The sequence below is a fragment of the Heloderma suspectum genome, chromosome 15, assembly GCF_057233095.1.
Source record: "Heloderma suspectum isolate Gila_16-S chromosome 15, 16-S_ref, whole genome shotgun sequence".
NCBI classification, from domain to species: domain Eukaryota; kingdom Metazoa; phylum Chordata; class Lepidosauria; order Squamata; family Helodermatidae; genus Heloderma; species Heloderma suspectum.
The window spans coordinates 892,501-912,544 of record NC_139472.1 but is presented as its reverse complement, the minus strand read 5'-3'; the positions used below and the strand labels follow the sequence as shown (position 1 = coordinate 912,544).

General features: G+C 55.7%; 2 protein-coding genes across 17 annotated transcripts in view; one reads left to right on the top strand and one right to left on the bottom strand.

The window, feature by feature from the left end:
• Window positions 1-6,995, top strand: part of SPEN (spen family transcriptional repressor) — a 71,411-nt gene extending 64,416 nt beyond the window's left edge. For 3 of the 4 annotated variants that reach the window (XM_084822294.1, XM_084822295.1, XM_084822297.1), the window contains 4 exons: window positions 396-806; window positions 1,189-1,383; window positions 2,447-2,605; window positions 3,603-4,005. In XM_084822294.1, the coding sequence (XP_084678420.1) occupies window positions 396-806; window positions 1,189-1,383; window positions 2,447-2,605; window positions 3,603-3,734 (897 nt within the window). In that variant the 3' untranslated portion in view covers window positions 3,735-4,005. Of the gene's footprint in view, window positions 1-395; window positions 807-1,188; window positions 1,384-2,446; window positions 2,606-3,602; window positions 4,006-5,824 lie in introns of those variants that run through there. The other variant, XM_084822296.1, reaches the window with a different exon arrangement.
• Window positions 6,913-20,044, bottom strand: part of ZBTB17 (zinc finger and BTB domain containing 17) — a 22,486-nt gene continuing 9,354 nt past the window's right edge. For 4 of the 13 annotated variants that reach the window (XM_084822298.1, XM_084822303.1, XM_084822308.1 and 1 more), the window contains 11 exons: window positions 17,276-17,553; window positions 16,296-16,409; window positions 15,355-15,497; window positions 14,404-14,704; window positions 14,229-14,316; window positions 13,722-13,838; window positions 12,989-13,109; window positions 9,490-9,620; window positions 9,083-9,298; window positions 8,467-8,556; window positions 6,913-7,477 (listed from right to left, as the gene is read on the bottom strand). In XM_084822298.1, the coding sequence (XP_084678424.1) occupies window positions 7,203-7,477; window positions 8,467-8,556; window positions 9,083-9,298; window positions 9,490-9,620; window positions 12,989-13,109; window positions 13,722-13,838; window positions 14,229-14,316; window positions 14,404-14,704; window positions 15,355-15,497; window positions 16,296-16,409; window positions 17,276-17,553 (1,874 nt within the window). In that variant the 3' untranslated portion in view covers window positions 6,913-7,202. Of the gene's footprint in view, window positions 7,478-8,138; window positions 8,322-8,466; window positions 8,557-9,082; window positions 9,299-9,489; window positions 9,621-12,001; window positions 12,143-12,988; window positions 13,110-13,721; window positions 13,839-14,228; window positions 14,317-14,403; window positions 14,705-15,354; window positions 15,498-16,295; window positions 16,410-17,275; window positions 17,554-20,044 lie in introns of all 13 variants that reach the window. The other 9 variants (XM_084822307.1, XM_084822309.1, XM_084822302.1 and 6 more) reach the window with 5 other exon arrangements.

Sequence of the window (20,044 nt, the reverse complement as noted above, 5' to 3'; positions counted from 1 at the left end):
ACTTCCTGACTGTTGGAGCAATACCTTAGGGAGGTGGTGGGCTCTCCCACACTGGAGGCATTCAAGACGAGGCTGGACAGCCATCCCATCAGGGATGCTTTGACTTGGGTTCCTGCATTGAGCAGGGGTTGGACTCGATGGTGTATAGGCCCCTTCCAACCTTACTATTCTATGATTCTAGATGGCAAGGATTTCTGACTCGCCAGAGTTTTTACAGTAGCAGCAGCAAAACGCCTGCCCCTACCTGAATTCTGCTACTGCCATGAAGAAAACTTGGGGTCGCCAGGAATGGATATTAGCGGCAGGGCTGCAAGTTCCATTCAGTTCTTGAACAAATTCTGGGCTCTGAATTCCTTAATCCTATGTGTTTGTCTCTTGGCTCCTGCTCCTGCTAGGGTCTTCCAGAAGGGGAACATTCGCACCCGAGCCAGCCAGCCCACAGCAAAACTCCTCAGATCTCCCAGGAGCCAAAGGGGGCCCAGGCAGCAGGGCCAGACCCCACCCACCACCCAGCTGTCAACCGGCACGTCCAGCAGATCGACCCCCACCTGCACCTTCAGCGAGGCCAGGCGGACACAGGCCAGACCTCCTACCCGTCTCCCGTCGCCATTTCTGTCAAGCAGGAGCTCCCATCTCCACATCCAGGCCAAGTGCAGAAGCAGACCCTGTTCATCCCCACCACCTCCGGACCTGGGGCTCCTCCAGGCCTGCCCCTCCCCCGGCCCGAGCCGCACTCGGTGCTCAAGCAGGATCCTGCCACTCACCCTGCTTCTCAGAGGCCCGTGGACATGGTCCAGCTCCTGACGGTGAGTGCTCTGGCGGGGCTCCTGGACTGCCTTTGGGCTGAAGCTGCAGTGCAGCGAAAGAGGGAAGCAGGAAAGCCAGGCCTCTGAAGCCTTCCTGGTTTGGTTGTTTGGGGCAGGGGGCGAGTAGGAGAGAGAAGGGAAGGATGGGATGGCTCAGAAGGAAATGGGGAGCCGATCGCGAAGGGAGCAGTCTTCTGTGTCCTGTGGCCTGCTGGTGCAAGGAGATGAGGGGGTCGCCTGTTTGCATCTTCCCCTCTGCGGTGCAGGTTTCTTACTCATGGTCGAGTCCGAGTCGACTCCTCCCACCGTGGCGGTTCTCTTGCTCTGCAGCGAGCGCTGATATTAGTTGTGTGTGTGTGTGTCCCCTGCACTGCATCTGCAGAAATACCCCATCGTGTGGCAGGGTCTGCTGGCGCTGAAGAACGACACGGCGGCTGTCCAGCTGCACTTCGTCTCTGGCAACAACGTCCTGGCCCACCGCTCCCTGCCGGCCCCGGAGGGGGGGCCCCCGCTGAGGATTGCCCAGCGCATGAGGCTGGAAGCGTCGCAGCTGGAGGGCGTGGCACGTAGGATGATGGTGAGCGCATGGGGCAGCGAGGCTCCTCCAGATCCTCTGGCCCTTCTTGGGTCGCCGTGGGCCCCACGTGGGCCAGTGTGCTTTGGGGGCAAATTCCCCGCTGCAGCGTTGAACAGGCCGTTGCTCCTGTGCATCCCTTTGGGAAAAGGAGTTTGTAAATGGACAGATTACAAGGGCAATCTTTATGCTGCAGATGTGTGACATAGACACGGGAGTGAGGTTCCTTGCCTAGGAAGCTCTTACGGCAAAGAGATGCTTGAAAGTGTGTGGCCAGAGAGAGGCGGATGGCTGAATGGATGGCCCTGGATGGCCAGGGCATGGAGGCGTCAGAGAGAAGCAGGTTGCAGTGGCTGGAACTTTCGTCTAGGGCCGGGAAGACCCTGGCTCAAATCCCTACTCAGCCATGAAGCTCCTGGGATAGTCTGGAGCCAGTCACTGTCTCTCGTCCTCACCTGGGTAAAATAAAACTGGAGAACATCCAAAATGATCCAATAGAGTTAAGAGATGACGCCTCCAGATGTTGAACAAATAGATGTGGTTTTATTCCAGGAAGTAGCCCTGTGTGTTTCGGCCCTGAGTGTGGGCCTTCTCCAGGGGCCAGCTTTTAACATAAATGCCTGCAGAGACCTCTGTAGAAGATCGTCTCTGGGGTGCTACGCCCACCCAGCTCCTAACCTCTCCCTGAGGATGGAGATTAAATGTTATGCACAACAGTAAAAAAAAAAAAAAAAAAAGTCAGCTGAAGCAAAATGAGGTAGATCATTTATGCTGGTCATTGACCTCTGCCTCTGAGCATGCGCCAAGTTCTGCACCAGGAGAGTAAATTGGTGCCTGGCAAGGAGAGACGCTCGCGCCCTGGGAGCGGCTGGCCTGCTCCGCAGAAGGACCCCCAGCTGGCCAGCTCCTCCTCGCCTGCGCAGCATTCCCTGGCGGAGGGGAGGAGGAGCTGTTCCTTCAGGGGAGGGGGCTGCTCCCACGCCTTGGGGACTGCAGGGCGGCAGCCGAGTGCATCCAAGCCAGAGTGCACCCAGCCTCAGAGGCAGCACTGTTGTCCGTCCTGCAGGTGGAGAGCGATTACTGCCTGCTGCTGGCCCTGCCATGCGGACGAGACCAGGAGGATGTTGTGAATCAGACCGAGTCACTCAAGGCAGCATTCATCAGCTACCTGCAGGCCAAGCAAGCTGCAGGCATCATCAATGTTCCCAATCCTGGCTCCAACCAGGTATGGCAAGGGGTGGGCAGAGAAAGATGTGCTCCCTCCCTCCCCTTCTGTGGTGGGGGGAACTCAGCCCCGGGAGGTGCTTAGAGCAGGGGAGGGGGGCCTGTTTCTGGCGAGGCCTGCCGACGTCATGGCCCTGCCTATGTGGCCTTTCCCCGTGCGGAGAGAGGCACAGAGAACGGGACTCGGCTGGTGCTCCCAGTTCTTGGCTTCACTTGACATGTGTCTGCCCAGGGGGGCGGGGGTGAACTTGGCCTGCGCTGTGAAGAGCAGCCGCTCTTGCCAGGGTCTGCCGAGTCCTTGGCTGGGGGCAGCACGCACTGCGCAAAGGGGCTTGGGAAGAGCAGCCGCTCCTCGGGAGTGCTGCCTGAGGGCTGCTCCACTGGCACCCTGGCTGTTCTCTCCCGTCTCCCGTCAGCGGTCACGGCGGGGATTTCTTCAGAGAGGGCTCCCAACCAGGCCTGTGGCTGGGTGTGGCGCCTTGTCCCCTCCCAAGGCGTAGATGCCAGCACTTGCTCCTGGCCTGTTTGACCAGCCTAGGGAAGAATGCAGTGGTACCTGTGCGTGTGCAGAGTGCGCATTTCTGTCGCCACCGAGTGTGGTCGCCCTGCCAGGCAGGCTGGAGCTGCCCCCGCTTTTTTTGAAGGGAAACGGGAGACGCAGGCACAGCTCAGCCCAAGATTCTGCATTGTGTTGTTCTTTAGGCATTGCTCGGGGAGGGTCTTTCTGGTGGTGCCTGCCGTGAGCGCCACCGCCTCCGAGCAAGCAGGCTGTGTGGCAGCAACTGCGGGATGAGAGGCCTAGGGAAAAGGCGGGGCCTGATGCGTTTGGATCTGAGGGGCCAGAGCGATTTTTCACCAGCGGAGTCCATCCGTGCACCTCGGCTCCTCCAAGCCAGGCTGGGGCGCCGGCGGGCACAGCGGGGGGCACCTGCATCTGCTGCGCCGCCACCTGGTCCGGCTCGCGTGCTCACCCCCCTCTCTGGCTCTCCCTCCCACAGCCTGCTTACGTCCTGCAGATCTTCCCGCCCTGCGAGTTCTCGGAGAGCCACCTCTCCCGCCTCGCCCCGGACCTCCTCGCCAGTATCTCCAACATCTCGCCTCACCTAATGATCGTCATTGCCTCCGTCTGAGCGGTTGCCTAGATACGGGCATCTCTCTCCAAGGCCCTACAGCAAAACAGAGGCAGAGTGCAGCCGGGGGGCGGGCAGATCCTCCTGCCCCACTGGGCCGCCATCAAGCTCTCACCGCCAGGGAGCGGACCCGCTGCCCTGCATGTTTACATGTGGCTTTAATGAAGACGGACACCTGAGGCACCCAGCTGGGCAGACTGGTCCTAGGTTTTGGTGCCTCCTGTGGGGGGAAATTAAAGGAAGGCTATTTTTTTAATTTACAAAATAACTTAAAAAACAAAAAGAAGGAACCAGAACTGCCTTTGCACTAAATTAGTGACTTTGGACCTTTGCACAGTTGAAGATTTGTTGTGGCGTTCCGGATGGATGTCTCGATACACACACGAACTTGCGTTGTGGACTTTAAAACGCAGGATCTGGGAACTTCTGCTCCGGTCTGCAGGTCAAGGAGCATTTCACACTGTCCCCCTCAATTCTCCCGGATGCCTGCCCCACCTTTTCCCACTCCCCCCATGCTGCAGTCGCCTCTTCCTCCGCCATCTGGGATGTACAGTTTACACTGAAACAAAGCAAAACATGAAAGGGAGAGCTGTTTTTCCTCCCTGGTGGGATATGCAGGACTACGTGGGTGTGTGTATATATAAATATATAATATATATATATATATATATATATATATATATATATATATATATATATATAGACTTCAAAAAAAATCTGATCCCCACAACATACTTTTTTTTTAATCTGTGCCAAAAAAATGTGTTTTCAGAGAAAATCTTATTTTCATACTCAGACTTTGTATTTGTCACTCATTTGTAAGTGCGCTTCATTTAGACATGGCCTCCCCGTCCTCCCTCCCTCCCTCCTCAACATGTGGAAGTGTTATACACTTGTACAGACTTTTTATCTCCCTCTCTCCCGCCCTTGTTGTCCTGGTCCTCCTCCTAACACTTAATTTATGGAACTGTTTTCTCAGCGCAGTTTTGTTTTGTGTGTCCATTGGATTACGACTTTATTAAAAAATACAAAACACTCCGGTGTTGCCTGTGCTGTGTGCAGGAAGGGGCAGTTGAGGTGGACTGCCTGACCAGGCTATACTGCAGCTTGTACGATGCACTGAAGGGTGGCGATTGACCATTTGCCTTGTTCAGTTCAATTTTTTATTCCCCTGGGATTCCTGACTCAAGCATCCGCTGGTCTTAATTTTGAAACATCCAGAGTCCTTAGCACTACAATGCCAGAAATCTGAAAGACTGGTTTGTTTGCTGCAGGCAGGCACCACCTGCTATTTCATGTAAAGGCAGAAGACCTACGCTGGAAGATGGAGTTCAGGCGAGGCATGGTTGGCTGGTTTGTACGTTACCTCAGTTCATTGGAAAGGGTGTGGATTGGAGCTGGAAAGTGCACACTTGGGCTGACTCTGACCCTATAAATAGAATATATACATCTTTAAAAATTACATGAGGTTTTGTGAATGTAGCCAGTTATCTGCTGTTTGCTTTGGCAGAGTTCTGCAAGAGCTTTATTCTCTCGTCATGATACCTTTGACACAGAAATGTGGGTGTTGTATTACTTGAAGTGCATCTTTTAAAAATTGTTTCAGTATACTCTGTGCTTAAGTATACTGGCTGCTGGAATTGTAAAGTATTCTGTGCTGCAGATGGTTGCGGGGAGCACTGCAACGGAGTGGTACTTACACTCTTTGCATGCAAACGGTCCTGGGTTCAAGCCCCAGCACCGCCAGTTAAGCAGACCAGGCAGCAGGTGAGGGAAGAGGGGCCCGCTGCTGCCCCCAGGTGAGCAAAGGCGGGCTCCCCTGGCTTTGCAAAACAATTAGGTGGGGCTGTTTTGATTTGCCGCTTCCACTGCTGGAATGTGTTTCTTTCCCCCTTTTCCTCTCGGGGAGTCAAAATGACCCTGACTAAAAAATCAGAATGAATCTTAATTTCCCCCCTACAGAAAAATAAAAGTTACCAGATCAGAATGCAGGTACAACAGAACACCTGGTGTGATATACTCCCCAGCTCCGCCAGAACCTGAATGAGCACATGAAATAAAGCTAATACCTGTATTTTGGCTTTGTATAGGCGACTCTACTCTGCCCGCTTTAAGGGCCGGCCTTCAGCAGGAACTGACGTGGAGGTGACAACGGGGGTTTTGCTCAGCGTATGTGTACGTAAGGCGAGGCAACGATGCAGGACAGGTGACGTTGGATAGAGTTGGTGTCTTATCAGATGGTCTTGAGACATGCAGTGCAACGAGGGTATATATTTGCAAATGTACAGCTTTGTTTTATACTCCTCGCTGACACTTAGTGGCAAAAGTTTTAGCCCAATTAACGTGCCTCACCACCCCCTGTGCAGATGATCCTTATAAGTAATGTCTTATTTATTAAGTTTCCTCTTATGAACTAGTCCTTTGCGTGACAACCTGCTTACCGAACCTTTCTTGGCCTGAACTGGAACCACGCTGGTGGCAGCTGAACATGAACTGAATTTAGAAAGGCACAGTTGACTCCCTGCTCCTTCCCACTGTATCCTGAGCAGCCGCTACTGCGTGTCCCTCAGAAGTGAGCAAGCTCTGCTCGAGGGGAGGAGGTGCAGCTGAGGGCTGAGCAGGCCCTGCCTTCTCCAGAACAAACCTTGACGCCCCGAGGAGGGAGCCAGCATGGTGACTTCTAGCCCATGTACTTCTTCACTAGCAAGCCTTTTTTTCGTTACTCAGCCTGAGTGAGGACCAGTGGGATAACAAAACAGGCTTGCCCCCGCATGCAATGAAGCAGGACTGGCAGCTGGGAAGTACAGTTGAGTCACATTCCTCTGGAGGGGAAGGCACGGCCCTCTCTCAGTACCCGAGCCAGGTGGGCATGAATTGGGACAGCTGGGCTGCAGCAAAAGCAGATGACCAGAATTACAAGCTTCATCGGCCATTCGTTCAAACGAACCCCCAAAACACCTGTTCCCACTCACCAGTCAAGCCCTGCTTTCATGCTTTCAAAAGCCACTTTTTTTACCTCAAAAAGCAAAACTTTGGTTTTGAGAGATGACCATTGCACATCTCAGGGCATGGGCCACTTTCCTCGGAGAGCGCTCAGTGAAGCAGGACTGAAAAACGGCTTTTTAAGGAAACGTAGCTGGAAGCCAGGACAGCAGTAGCTGGTGGTTTCACACAGATATTAGAAAATAATGGCATTTATTTCTTCTAAATATTAACACAGATGTAGATTCTCTCAAATACAGAAATAATTTTTTTTACATCAGTATGGTGTAGCGCTGTGTGTCTGTTAAATAGCAGCTAGCAAGTGACATTGGAGCAGTTCGGGAAGGGGGGAGCAGCCGGGCCCTAGAGCCAAACCTTCAGTCCCTTTGCTTCCCCCATCAAAAGGGGGCAGACCTGGCTGCAGCCTCCACGAGCAAGACCACCTCCGTCCTGAGGCGGCGTGCAGCTGTGCACACTGCCCGCCTTTCACTCCACAGCCGGTGGGGCCTCGGGCAGGGCTGGTGGCCCCTCAGTCCCGTCCCGGGCCCGGAAGAGCAGCTCCCCCGATGGGATGACCTGTTCGGCCTGCCAGGCGGTGGTGGCGCTGTACTGCTGGTAAAAGTCCGTGTCAGCCTGGAACATGACCAGGGCTTGAGCAGTGTGGATACGGACGTGCTGTGCCAGGCTGTTGGCATCCAGGAACTTCTCCCCACAGGAGTCGCAGGCGTAGAGGATTTGGGTATTGGGGTCTGGAATGACAGCTGATGTGAGAGGGCAGGACAAAAAACCCACAGCTAATGGAATTCACGGACTGTTCTGGTCTCTCTAGCTTGCAGACAGTAAACCCAGTCGGCCTGACAGAACTGCCTGGGCAGATTACGGGGAAACGGTTTGAACACTCGAGTTAGGCTCATAGCGCTTCAGGGGCTCTTCCAGCCCTGTAGAGGAAAAGGGTTGGATCCTGCCAGCTCCTGAGAGGGGTGCTCCTGCTGAGAGGAGGGTGGCTTTCACCTATTTCTCCTGCTGCTGTGGAGGGCTGGGGGACCCTCCTGGCCTGCAGCACAGACAGACCACAGTTGCAGGGGAAATTAATGAGGCCTCCTCCCATCTTCCACAAACACCCTTGGCAGGAAAACAGCCCAGGATGCAAGTTGGGCCCTTAACACACACGTTGGGGACATCTCTCCCCTTCAGAGACAATCCCTCCCCACCCCAAACCAGCATTTAAATACATTAAAAACTGTTGCGTATCATGCTCTTTTTATGAAGAAGCACAGGGTTGCATTTTTAAGGTACTGGTTATAATGGTGGTAAAGACAAAGTCTTTATTGTAACTCTTTTTTGAAAGTTGGGATTGCTAGCTGCCTTGATCTCCACTTTCTAAGGGGTGGGGTGGGGTGACAAATCAATAAATAAATCAACCTTGTGCAGCAAAGGGAAGCAGCACAGCCAAGGCCTAAGCAGTCTGGGGCTCCATAAGTGACAGAGCGTGGCAGCAGGGAGCTTCCTCTAGAGCAGCTCTCCCCAACCTGGTGCTCGCCAGAGGTCCTGGACTACAACACTCCGCATCCCCCATTCAGCTGCTCAAAAGCCCAAAGCATGCTCCTTGGAGCAGGGAGAAGAGAGAAATCGCTGTGTAAGATGGTTAAGCACACGCTGGGGTGCTGCCCCCTTGTGGCCAGAGTTAAATGGCCAAACTGCTTCCACAGAGGGGCTGGATCGCACCTGAGGCTCCCAGCCAGAAACTCACCTGCTTCCTGCACCTGCTTCACAGCCTTGGTGATCTCGGCCTTCAGCGCTTCCGTCTCGTCAGCTGTGACCGGAGCCGCAACGGGGACGACTGGGGAGGGAGGACCCAGAATCACAACAGGAGCAGTGCGGCCTGCCTTGGCCACCCGCTCCCTCCCTCCCTCCCTCTCTCCCTCCCTCCCTCTCTCACCGGTGTGGGTGGGCGGACGGGGCCCTTCTGGAGAGCTTAGGGAGGTACTTGGCAAATGGAGATGGTGGGGCAGCCCCCTGGCAAAGACTGTGCCACAGGCAGGGCTGCATCCACTGCACACTCCTCAGCAAAGGGGGAGGGGACACACCCTGCCCCCCGCACCAATATGTCCTACTTTGTGTGAATGCAGCGTACTTAATTTGGCCAAAAAAACTGAATTTCACAATTCAGGTTTTCAGATGTTTTTGAATCCTGCTTCATTTGCCAAAATTAAAAACGGGTTTTGGGACCACCATGAGGCCTAGAAGCTTCTCTTTTAAAGCTGAGACTCCCACTCTAGGCTTCAGTGGAAGCGTGCTAGGAGGAGGACAAAGGCCACCCCTCCCCTTCTCTCCAGCTTAGCAGGCTGCAGGGGATCCCCCCTCACCTGTGAGCTGTGTGACTGCCGTGGCCGCCAGCGCTTCTGTGGCCAGTGTCACCATCTCATCGGAGGCCACAGTCACGATGTTGAGTTCGTCCCCTTCCCCAGACTCCAGCAGCTTCATCCCAGCTTTGCCCTGGTGAACTGTCTTCACGTGGGAACGCAGGTTGTCCACACGGTTGAAGCCACGGCCGCACTTGTCGCACAGGAAGGGCTTCTCGCCTGGGCGGACGCAAGGATGGGCCAGCGTGAGCCACGGGCGGCACTTCTGGGGCCAGCTGGGTCTCATGCAACGCACTCCCACAGCAGCTGGGAGGGCCCCGCTGCCCCCCCACTTCCTGGCAGGCTGAGCTCTACCAGCCTGCACAGCTCTGGGGCCCGGGCCTGGGGTACAAGGAGTACCCGCCGCTCACCCGTGTGGATGATGATGTGCTTGGAGAGGTCGCCCACGTTCACAAAGGCCTTGCTGCACACGCTGCACTTGTGTGGGCGGATGTTATCGTGGTGTCGGATGTGATTGGCCAGCTGGCTGGACTGGACAAACCTGGCAGGGTGGAGAAGAGAGGAAGGCACGTGTGTCACCGGAGGTGGAGGCGGAGGCGAATTGAGGCGGAGGAGAAACACTTCCACAGCGCCTCTCGCTTGCCTCTGTGCTGTCTGGTTGAAATGCTCACAACCACCCTGATTGCTCACTTATTTTATTTATTATTACATTTGTACCCCGCCTTTTTTCCCTCTTGCAAGGAGTCAAAGGCGGTGTCCCTGGGCCGTCACCACCTCTCCAAGTCATCCGCACAACAGCCCTGTGAGGTAGATGAGGCTGAGAGTCAGTGACTGGCCCAAAGTCACCCAGTGGGCTTCATGGCCACATGGGGACTTGAATCCAGGTCTTCCAGTCCACCACCACACCATGCTGGCTCTCATATTTTCTACTGTTTGCAATATTGCCAGAGGGGGTGAGGCTCAGAGGAAGTACAGTCAGGGCCAGAAATATTGGAACAAGGATAACTGCTTTGGCAGTTGGCCTCTGTACACCACCACATTGAAGTTGAAAGGAAACACAGCCAGATGGGAGCAAAGTCAGGACTTTCAGCTGTAATTCAAGGGGTTTGGCAAAAGTGGGGCACTAACCATTCAGGAAGGACAGCCAGTGGCATACCCCCCCCCCCAATAGTTGGTGGCTCATCAGTAATGGAACAAACCAACATCATTTCAAACTTAAGGATCACCTTTAATACCTGGATGAAAATCCTTTCAGTCAATGACTGCCTGAAGTCTGGAACCCATGGGCATGACCCAATGCTGAGTCTCCTCCCTCAAGATGCTTTGCCAGGCCTTTGCTGCAGCTGCCTTCAGCTGCTGCTTGTTTGTGGGTCGTTCTGCCTTCAATCTTGCCTTCAGTAAGTGAGAAGCATGCTCTATTGGGTTGAGACCAGGTGACTGACTTGGCCATGGAAGAACATCCCACTTCTTTGCCTTCAGAAACTCTTGGGTAGCTTTTGCTGTATGTTTTGGGTCATTATCCATCCGCAATATGAAGCGGCATCCTATCAGTTTGGCAGCATTTGGCTGAATCTGAGCAGAACGTATAGGCCTATACACTTCAGAATTCATCCTGCTGCTTTTATCAGCAGTCAGGTCATCAATAACACCAGTGACCCAGTTCTATCGGCAGCCATACATGCCCATGCCATAACACTGCCTCCACCATGTTTGATAGATGATGTGGTATGCTTTGGATCATGAGCTGTTCCTTTCCTTCTCTATACTTTTCTCTTCCCATCATTCTGGTACAAGTTAACCTTGGTTTCATCCGTCCAAGGAATCTTATTCCAGAACTGGGCAGGCTTTTTTAGGTGTTTGTTGGCAAAGGCCTTTTGGTTCTTGAGCATTACCAGTGGTTTGCACCTTGTTGTGAAGCCTCTGTATTTACATTCATAAAGCCGTCTCTTGACTGTAGATGTTGACAATGACATGCCTACCTCCTCAAGAGCGTTCTTGACCTGGCTAGATGTTGTGAAAGGGTTCCTCTTCACCATGAGCAGAATTCTGCGGTCATCCACTTCAGTTGTCTTCCGTGGTCTTCCAGGCCTTTTGCTGTTGCTGAGCTTGCCAGTTAATTCCTTCTTTTTCAGGATGTTCCAAACTGTTGTGTTGGCCACTCCCACTGTGTTTGCTATCTCTCTGATGGGCTTATTTTGTTTCCTCAGCCTAACGATGGCCTCCTTCACTCGCATGGACACCTCTTTGGACCTCATGTTGGGAGTTCAAGTGAACGACTACCAAATGCAAATGTAACACTCAGAAACAGCTCCAGGCCTTTTATCTGCTTGATTGGTCATGGGGTACCCAGGAAACAGGCCACACCTGGCCATGCAGCTGCTTGCCAGCCATTCGTTCCATTACTGATGAGCCACCAACGATGGGTGTGTGTGTCTGCCACTGGCTGTCCTTCCTGAATGGTTAGTGCCCCACCTTTGCCAAACCCCTTGAATTACAGCTGAAAGTCCTGACTTTGCTCCCATCTGGCTGAGTTTCCTTTCAACTTCAATGTGGTGGTGTATGGAGGCAAACTGCCAAAACAGTTATCCTTGTTCCAATATTTCTGGCCCTGACTGTAGCTTGCCTAAGGCCACAGAGTGAATTCATGAAGGCGAAATTTGAGCTGGGGACTTTTGTCATTCATGGCTCAGTCTCTGAGGCCTTATGTGATGCTGGCCATGTCCTCCCTGCCAAATTATCCGTATTTATCCTATCATCCATTCTCTTCCCATGTTCAAAAAATGCATCTCCATGCATGCGCATCCACCCCACCCACCACCAGCTGAGATTCCACAGCAATGCAAGGAACACAGGCCCAGCCTGCTGATTTCACTTCTATGGAAGGAGCGTGTTGTGGCCGAAGCGGGTTAGGAAAAGACGTACCTGGGAGTAGGTCAGTGTGGGGAGACCTGGCCAACTGAAATCTCTGGTGGGGGCGGGCGGGCGGGGGGGGTTGGGCTGGGCTCAGTTTCTTCCTGGGCTTCAGCGCCCCATTCAACTCCTTGCCAGCCCTCTAGGACCAAACTAACAGTAAAAACAGCTGCGCTTGAGGTTTTTAGCATGTCCTCCACCTCGGGCCCTCCAGAGGTGCTGGCCTACAATTCCAGCATGCCCCAGCCAGCTGGCTGGGGGATGCTGGGAGCTGCAGTCCAACGCCTCTGGAGGACACAGTTTGAGGAACATGGGAAGCTGCTTTCTACTGACTCAGACCCTGGGTCCAAGCAGCCTAGTTTTGTCAACACTGACTGGCAGCCATGGCTTTCCAGGGTTTCAGGCAGGAATCCTTCCAGGCTAACTGGATCGCTTCCAAAAGACAACATCTACCATGTTCAAACCGCAAGAGTCACTGGTCTATGGTGCCAGCGCTGGGCAAGGAAAGGTGCCGTGTCTGCCCCTGGGGAGCTTTAAGCCCCTTGGAAGACGTCCAAGTCGAGGCTAGAAAAGTCCCAAGTGCTGGGCTCTTCGTAACAGGGTGGCTGCGCAGCATGAAAACGCCTCCCCCCTCCCAGATCGAACCCAGGACCTTCTGCTTCCACACAAGGCCCTACCCCTGAGGGGCCCCCAAGCTTCACCAATGGAGGGCTGCGCCACACACACAGGCCTGGGCGGAAGACGGAGGAGGGGCTGCGCATTACGTCGGGCACCGCAGAGCATGTGCTTTCAGCGAGTCTTAAAAGCTCATGCTGGCTTTTCCCAGCCACTAACTTGTCTGGACTTTGTTGTAGTTTTAGAATGGTGGATTCTTTTATAACGTGCAAACTGCGTTTTAAAATGGGAAGCGGTATATAAATATTCTAACCCAAACATGAGAAAGAAGCAGCAGCAGCCCCACCCCCACGCCTTCCTCTGTGGGTGGAGAAGGGCGCTCACCTCTTGCCACAGCGCTCGCAGACGTAGGGCTTCTCGCCAGTGTGCTGGCGCACGTGCGCGATGAGGGAGCTGGCCTGGGTGAAGGCCTTACCGCAAATCAGGCACTGGCAGGGCTTCTCGCCTGGAAGGGAGAGGGGGAGGCGAGGCAAGGCTGGCTGCAGCTCTGGGACCGGCAGCAAGGGGCTGCAGCCGGGCACAACAGTGCCTCTGGGCTCATGCAGAGTGGAGGCCCCTTGGTATTAAGGAGGAAAAGCCAGTTCTCACTGGTCTGGGATGAGGGGCACAGAGGCAGCTGCTTTTAGTCAGCCCACGGCTCCGGCAGCTACTCTGACAGGTAGCCCTCTCCAGGGACTCGGGCCAAAAGGGGGGCGGCTTCCCATCGCCTGCTCCCTGGAACGGGAGATGCTGGGGGGACAGAGCTGGAGAAGGCCTGTGCGTCGAGCAGGGCCCAAGCCAGCCCTCCTCCAGGAAGAACGTGCCAGGCCGCATTCCAGCTGTGTTCCAGCCTCGCCATCCACTCTGGACTGGCAGCCGCCGCCCCGGCCTTCGCACATCACAGGCCGCACCGGGGCTGCTGGCGAGCAAGGCGGATGCTCAGCCCTGGGGCACGGGGCCCGCCTCACCCGGGCAGGAGGGAGGCTCCCAGGCGCCCCAGGCATCTTAACCCCCCCAGCATGCTCCGGGGCCCCTCCCAGGCCTGGCCATGCAAGCAGAGCACCCCCGCGGGGCTCACCCGTGTGGATGCGGACGTGGCGCTGCAGAGCCCCAGGGTCAGCGAACTGGCGCTGGCAGTGCACACAGATGTAGGGTTTCTCGCCGCTGTGGATCCGGAGGTGCCTCTTCAGGTTGCCTGGGGGAGCAGGGGGCCGTGAGGCGCCGGAGGCCACAGACCAGGCCGGGAGCAGCAGCAGGAGCCTCCCCAGGCATGGCCCGTGGCCGCCATGCGCCACGCAAAGCGGTTCTCTGGGCCACCGTCAGACAGCGGGCCGTTTTTGTCTTTCAGCGTCTGCTGTTTTTAAATCTGTTACTGATATTCTTAATCTTTACGCTGCTGCTGGTTTCTTACTTGGGTTTTGTACTGTACTTTTGAACTCTCAAAGGTTTTGTGTCTTATTGTGCTGCGCTTTATGGCTGCAATTGCTGTGAACCGCCCAGACTGCTGGGGCTGCGGGGCGGCGGGAAAGGGCACGACCGATGGCATCCGTGCACCAGGCGTGGGCAGCCGTGCAGGGGCCCCTACCTGAGGTGGTGAACTGCTTCCCGCACTCCCGGCACTTCAGCGGCCCGTCTGCGATGTGGATCTTCAGATGGGCCTTGAGGTTCCCAACCTGCCGGCAGACATGAGAGACCGGCGATGAGCGGGGACAGCCCCACCGCGCCACGCCCCTCGCGCCCCACCGTGCCCCCGCCCTCACCTGGCTGAACTTCTTCTCGCAGTGGGGGCACTTGTGCTCCTTGCCCGTGTCATGGGTCTCCAGGTGGCGCATCTTGGAGGTGGGGTCTGAGAAGGAGCGGCCGCAGTACTCGCACCGGTAGGGCTTCTCCCCGCTGTGCACCAGCTGGTGCCGCTTGAGGTTGCCTGAGGTGGTGAAGAGCTTGCCGCAGTCCTCGCAGCGGTACTTGGCCTCCCCCGTGTGCCGCTTCTTGTGCAGGTTCAGCAGACTGATCAGCCGGTAGCTCTTGCCGCACTCCTCGCAGCTGTATGGCTTGAGAGGGCTGTGGAGATGCGGGCAGGGGCACTGCTCTGAACGCAGCTGCAGCCGCCCCCCCACCGGCGGAGCAGCAGCACCGCTCATGCCTCACCGCCAGGACTGGTGCGCTGTGCAGCCCCGCGCAATGCAGAGGGCGCTGCAGTGGCCGCCAGTCCTAAGGAAGGGCAGGGTGGGCCAGTCCCTGCCCCATGGACTGCGCTGTGCAAAGCTGCGATTCTGCGGGATCACAGGAAACACAAAACGTGGCACTGGGCGGAGGCTCTCGGCACCAGCTGGGCACCAGCGTTCTAGCGCCTGCGGCCGCGCAGGCGTGTCTGAAAGTGTGCTAGCTGAGAGGCCGGGCCTCACACAGCCCCTCCACGTCACTGGTGGGATGAAAACTGGGCCATTTGAATATGCAACTTGGCCAGTATTTGCTCCAGCTACGCAGGCTGCAGCCTTAAGCTTTTCTTGGCGCAGAATTTGGCCACCTGGACGGGGAACGTGGGCCTGTTTCATGCAGCGCTGCCACAACTGCACCCGGAGAGCTACGTCTGATGACACAGATGCTCTTCCCCCCCCCGCCCTGCTTTGCGAACACAAGACAAGGGGCCCTCACACTCCGGATCAGCCTTGCTGGCCTTCTCTGGCCCACTTCCCACCCCTCCCTCACACCTGTGTGTCTTCTCGTGGGCTTTGCAGGCTGCCGGGTCGGAGAAGGCTTTGCTGCACTCTCGACAGGAGAAGGGCTTCTCCCCCGTGTGGATCCGGATGTGCCGCTTGAAGTTCCCCGTGTGCGTGAACTCCTTGCCGCAGTCCTGCGGAGACGGACAGAGCGGAGTGGGCGTTGAGGGAGCCACCAGGCAGGCACTCCGCCCCATGCTCCCAGAAGCAGGCCTGGGTGAACCCGCCCGGCAGATCAGCCCCCTCGCCTCTCCCGGGCCATGAGGGTGACCAGCTGGCCACATGTGCTCGCCCGCCTCATGCACCTGGGGGCTGGAGCCCCACTCCTGCTGCTACGACTGCAGCGGCGGAGGAACGTGGAAGCCCAGCGGAAAGGCTGGATCCCCCCCCCATCCCTTTGTCCTCATGGGCCGTCTCTCTCTCTCTCTCTGACTGTGAGCCTACGGGCAGCGCTGCGCTGTTCTGCTGATTAAACGTAAGCTGCTCCAGGAGCCTTTTGAGCTGAGGATAACAATACTCACACACACACACATTTTCTTGTAGCACCACATACATGTGCCCATTTCTTTTAAAGCAAGTTCCTACTCAGGGAAAACCTGGCAGTTTTGCAGTGCAAAACCAACCCTGTTTCTCGGCCCCAGCTGGACTTGGCGATGCGGGGCGGGGCAGGCTCCCCCTGCCTGGGCCGCAGGCATCTTCAACTGCAACACCCACCAGAATCAGAGCTGCTGGCTGGGACTAATGGGAGCTGCAGTCACACGCACCCGGCAGGCACCAGGCAGGAGGAGGCTGGTGTGGCCCCAGAGAGCGGGGCGGTCCCAGCGGCTTGGCTTTTCCCAACACTCCTGCTAAAGCCCCAGGCAGCAGCCTCTCGGCCCGGGCATGGCAGCTGCTTTTTCCAGATGTGTGGGGGAGAAACACAGGACCCGCACCTGTGGGTTGGGGGAAGGCGGCAGGGAGGATGAGGGTGTGTCTGCATTGTCTGACCTCCAAAGGAGCCTCGGAACTGGCTGGCAAGCCGGCCGTCTGGTGCTCACCCCGAGAAGCTGCAGGAGAGAAATGCAGCTGGAAACCTCTTCCAGAAGGGAGGAAGGGCTCTCGGGCAGACAAAGGCCTTGGCGCCGTTCCTCAGCAGAGCGCAAGGTGAGCCCTCTGGGTCAGACCCGGGTCCACCTCATCCAGCAGGCAGTTCCCACAGTGGCCAGACAGCCTGGGAAACCGCAAGCAGGTCTCGAGTGCAACAGCCCCGTGCCCTGGCAACTGGAGCGCAGTGGCACCCTCCGCCACTGTATCACCGGAGGGAGCACTGAGGCATTGGGAGTGGCAGCCGCTGGCCCCCTTCCCCTCCAGGAGCTCGTCTGCCCCCGTTCAAAGCCATCCAAACAGGCGGCCATCACCACGCCTTCTGGTGGCAGACTCCACAGCTGACCCGCGCGGAGTGTGGAGGAGGGCTCCCTTCGATCTGTCCTGGATCACCCACCAATCCCCTTCATGGGATGCCGCCGCTGGGGGTCTAGTGTTATGAGATGGGGAAATGCGTCCCCGTCCACATTCCCCACCCCAGGCACCACTTTGTGCCCCTCTACCACGTCTCCCTCCCGCGCCTTTCTCCAAGCTAAACCAGTCCAGCCATTGTCAGCGTCCCTTATCAGGGAGTTGCTCCGGCCCCTTGATCATCTGAGTTGCCCTTTTATGCCCTTCTCCCCACTCGACACTATCCCTTCTTAAGACATCTTCATCTAGATACCTGGGGATGGACTGGGGTGCGTCTGCATGTGGGCGAGGAGCTCAGCTGCTGAGGGATGGTCCCTCTCGCATGGGACAGGTGGGCTGGAGGGAGGGCCCCCCTCCCCGCCCCTCCGGGCCCCAGCCCTGCGGGCATCTCTGCACGGGCTCTCAGGCTGGCTCTCACCTCGCACTTGTGCGTGACCGAGCCATAGGTTTTCGACTCCGTTCGGTCGCTGTATGTTCCCGAGCGCAGCAGCCTGGCCTCTCCCGTGTTCTCCGGCCCAGAGTCGGCGCCCCCCGACTCGGTCTCCTCGGGAGCGCCGCCATTGGCCAGCTTGGCCCGCTGGGGCCCTGGGCTCTTAGCGCCGGCCTCGGCCTCTGAGGGGGGTTCCTCCTCCTCCTCCCCTTCCCTGCCTTCCAGCTCCACCTCCATCTCGGCAGGGAGTTTCAGCACGGGGGGCTCTAGGGTGTGGGAGGGAAGAGAGATACAAATGGGTTCAGTCCCAGAGAGGTGCAGAGCGAGGCCTGAGAGAGGAGCAGCCAGGGGCACTGAGCTGCCCACGTTCTGGTCCACCCCGATTCCACCTCGGCGCTCACGGTGTCAGACCTGCTGCTGCATCCCCCCCTCCCCCTCAGCCTGTGTGCTTCTCCATCAAACAGCCTGGAGGTGCAGGCCGCCCCATCCCGAGGCAGAGAAGCGGGGGAACCAGCACGTCACAGCAATGGCTGTAGGCGACGGATCAGACTGCATTCAAGCACGTGCAGCCCAACAAGCTTTGGGGGTTTAAAGCAGGGCGCAGCGCCCTTGGCTCAAGGGTCAAACCCGACCCTTCAGGGACCCACAGAAAGCCACGCCCCTCTCCCTCAACCACCGTTTCTTGGTGGCTTCCCACCTGCTGCGCGGTTTGGTCCCCCTCCTAAAAGTCTGAGATGGCCCCCTGAAGGTTTTGCTCTTGGCACCAGGAGCTTTACGCCACAATGTGGGGGTACTTGCGTTTCTTTAGCTTCACCCCTTACAGTCTTGGCCCTGCCCACCATTGGCATGCAGCCCCCTGAGACCTTATCCGAATTCAGGTTCTGCTCTCAGTCTGAAAGAGCTCCTAGAATCATAGAATAGTAGGGTTGGAAGGGGCCTACAAGGCCATCGAGTCCAACCCCCTGCTCAATGCAGGAATCCAAGTCAGAGCATCCCTGACAGGTGGCTGTCCAGCCTCGTCCTGAACGTCTCCAGTGTGGGAGAGCCCACCACCTCCCTAGGGAATGGGTTCCATTGTCGTATTGCTCTAACAGTCAGGACGTTTTTCCTGATGTTCAGCCAGAATCTGGCTTCCTGTAAGTTGAGCCCATTATTCCGTGTCCTGCACTCTGGGATGATCAAGAAGAGATCCTGGCCTTCTTCTCTGTGACAACCTTTCAAGTAGTTGAAGAGTGCTATCATATCTCCCCTCAGTCTTCTCTTCTCAAGGCTAAACAGGCCCAGTTCTGTCAGTCTCTCTTCATAGAGCTTTGTTTCCAGTCCCCTGATCATCTTGGTTGCCCTCCTCTGAACCCTCTCCAGCTTGTCTGCATCCTTCTGAAAGTGTGGTGCCCAGAACTGGACACAGTACTCCAGATGAGGCCTAACCAGTGCTGAGTAGAGGGGAACTAGTACTTCCTGGGATTTGGAAGCGATGCTTCTATGAATGCAGCCCAAAATAGCATTTGCCTTTTTTGCAGCCACATCACATTGTTGGCTGATATTCAGCTTGCGATCGACAACAATTCCAAGATCCTTCTCGCTTGTAGTGTGGTTGAGCCACGTATCCCCCATCTTGTAACTGTGCATTTGGTTTCTTTTTCCTAGGTGCAGAACTTGGCATTGATCCCTATTAAATGTCATTCTATTGTTTTCTGCCCAGCACTCCAGTCTATCCAGATCACTTTGAATTTTGTTTCTGTCTTCCAAAGTATTAGCTATCCTACCCAATTTTGTGTCATCTGCAAATTTGATCAGCATTCCCTGCACCTCCTCCTCCAAGTCATTAATAAAAATGTTGAAGAGCACTGGGCCCAGGACTGAGCCCTGCGGTACCCCACTTGTTACCTCTCCACAGTTTGAGAAGGTCCCATTGATAAGCACTCTTTGAGTCCGATTCTGTAGCCAACTGTGGATCCACCGGATCATTGTTTCATCTAGCCCACTTTGAGCTAGTTTGCTCATCAGGATATCACAGGGCACTTTGTCGAAAGCTTTGCTGAAGTTGAGGTATATGATGTCTACAGCATTCCTACGGTCTACAAGGGAGGTTACTTGATCAAAAGATGAGATCAGATTTGTCTGGCAGGACTTGTTTTTGACAAATCCATGTTGGCTTCGAGTAATCTCTGCATTGTTTTCAAGGTGCTTCCAGATGGATTGCTTTATCATCTGCTCCAGAATTTTCCCAGGAATTGATGTCAGACTGACTGGTCTGTAGTTCCCAGGTTCCTCCTTTGTACCCTTTTTGAAGATAGGGATAACATTAGCCCTCCTCCAGTCATCTGGCACTTCCCCCGTCCTCCATGATTTCTCAAAGAGAATAGAAAGCAGTTCTGAGAGTTCTTCTGCCAATTCCTTTATTACTCTAGGATGCAGTTCATCTGGCCCTGGAGATTTGAACTCATTCCAAGTCATTAGGTGTTCCTTGACCATATGCCTATCGATCTGAAGCTGCAATCCTGCCCCTTCAGCCTGTACTTCACCTTTGCCAGGGGGGTCATAGACCCTCTTTTGGGAGAAGACTGAGCCAAAGTAGGAATTGAGCATCTCTGCATTTTTTTTGTCATGTTATCGTTTTGCCATCCTTATTTAATAGCTGAACAACCATTTCTTTCCTCTGCCTTTTACTATGCACGTAGCTGAAGAAAGCCTTTTTGCTGTTTTTAGCATCCCTCGCTAGCCTCAGCTCGTTCTCAGCTTTAGCCTTCCTGACAC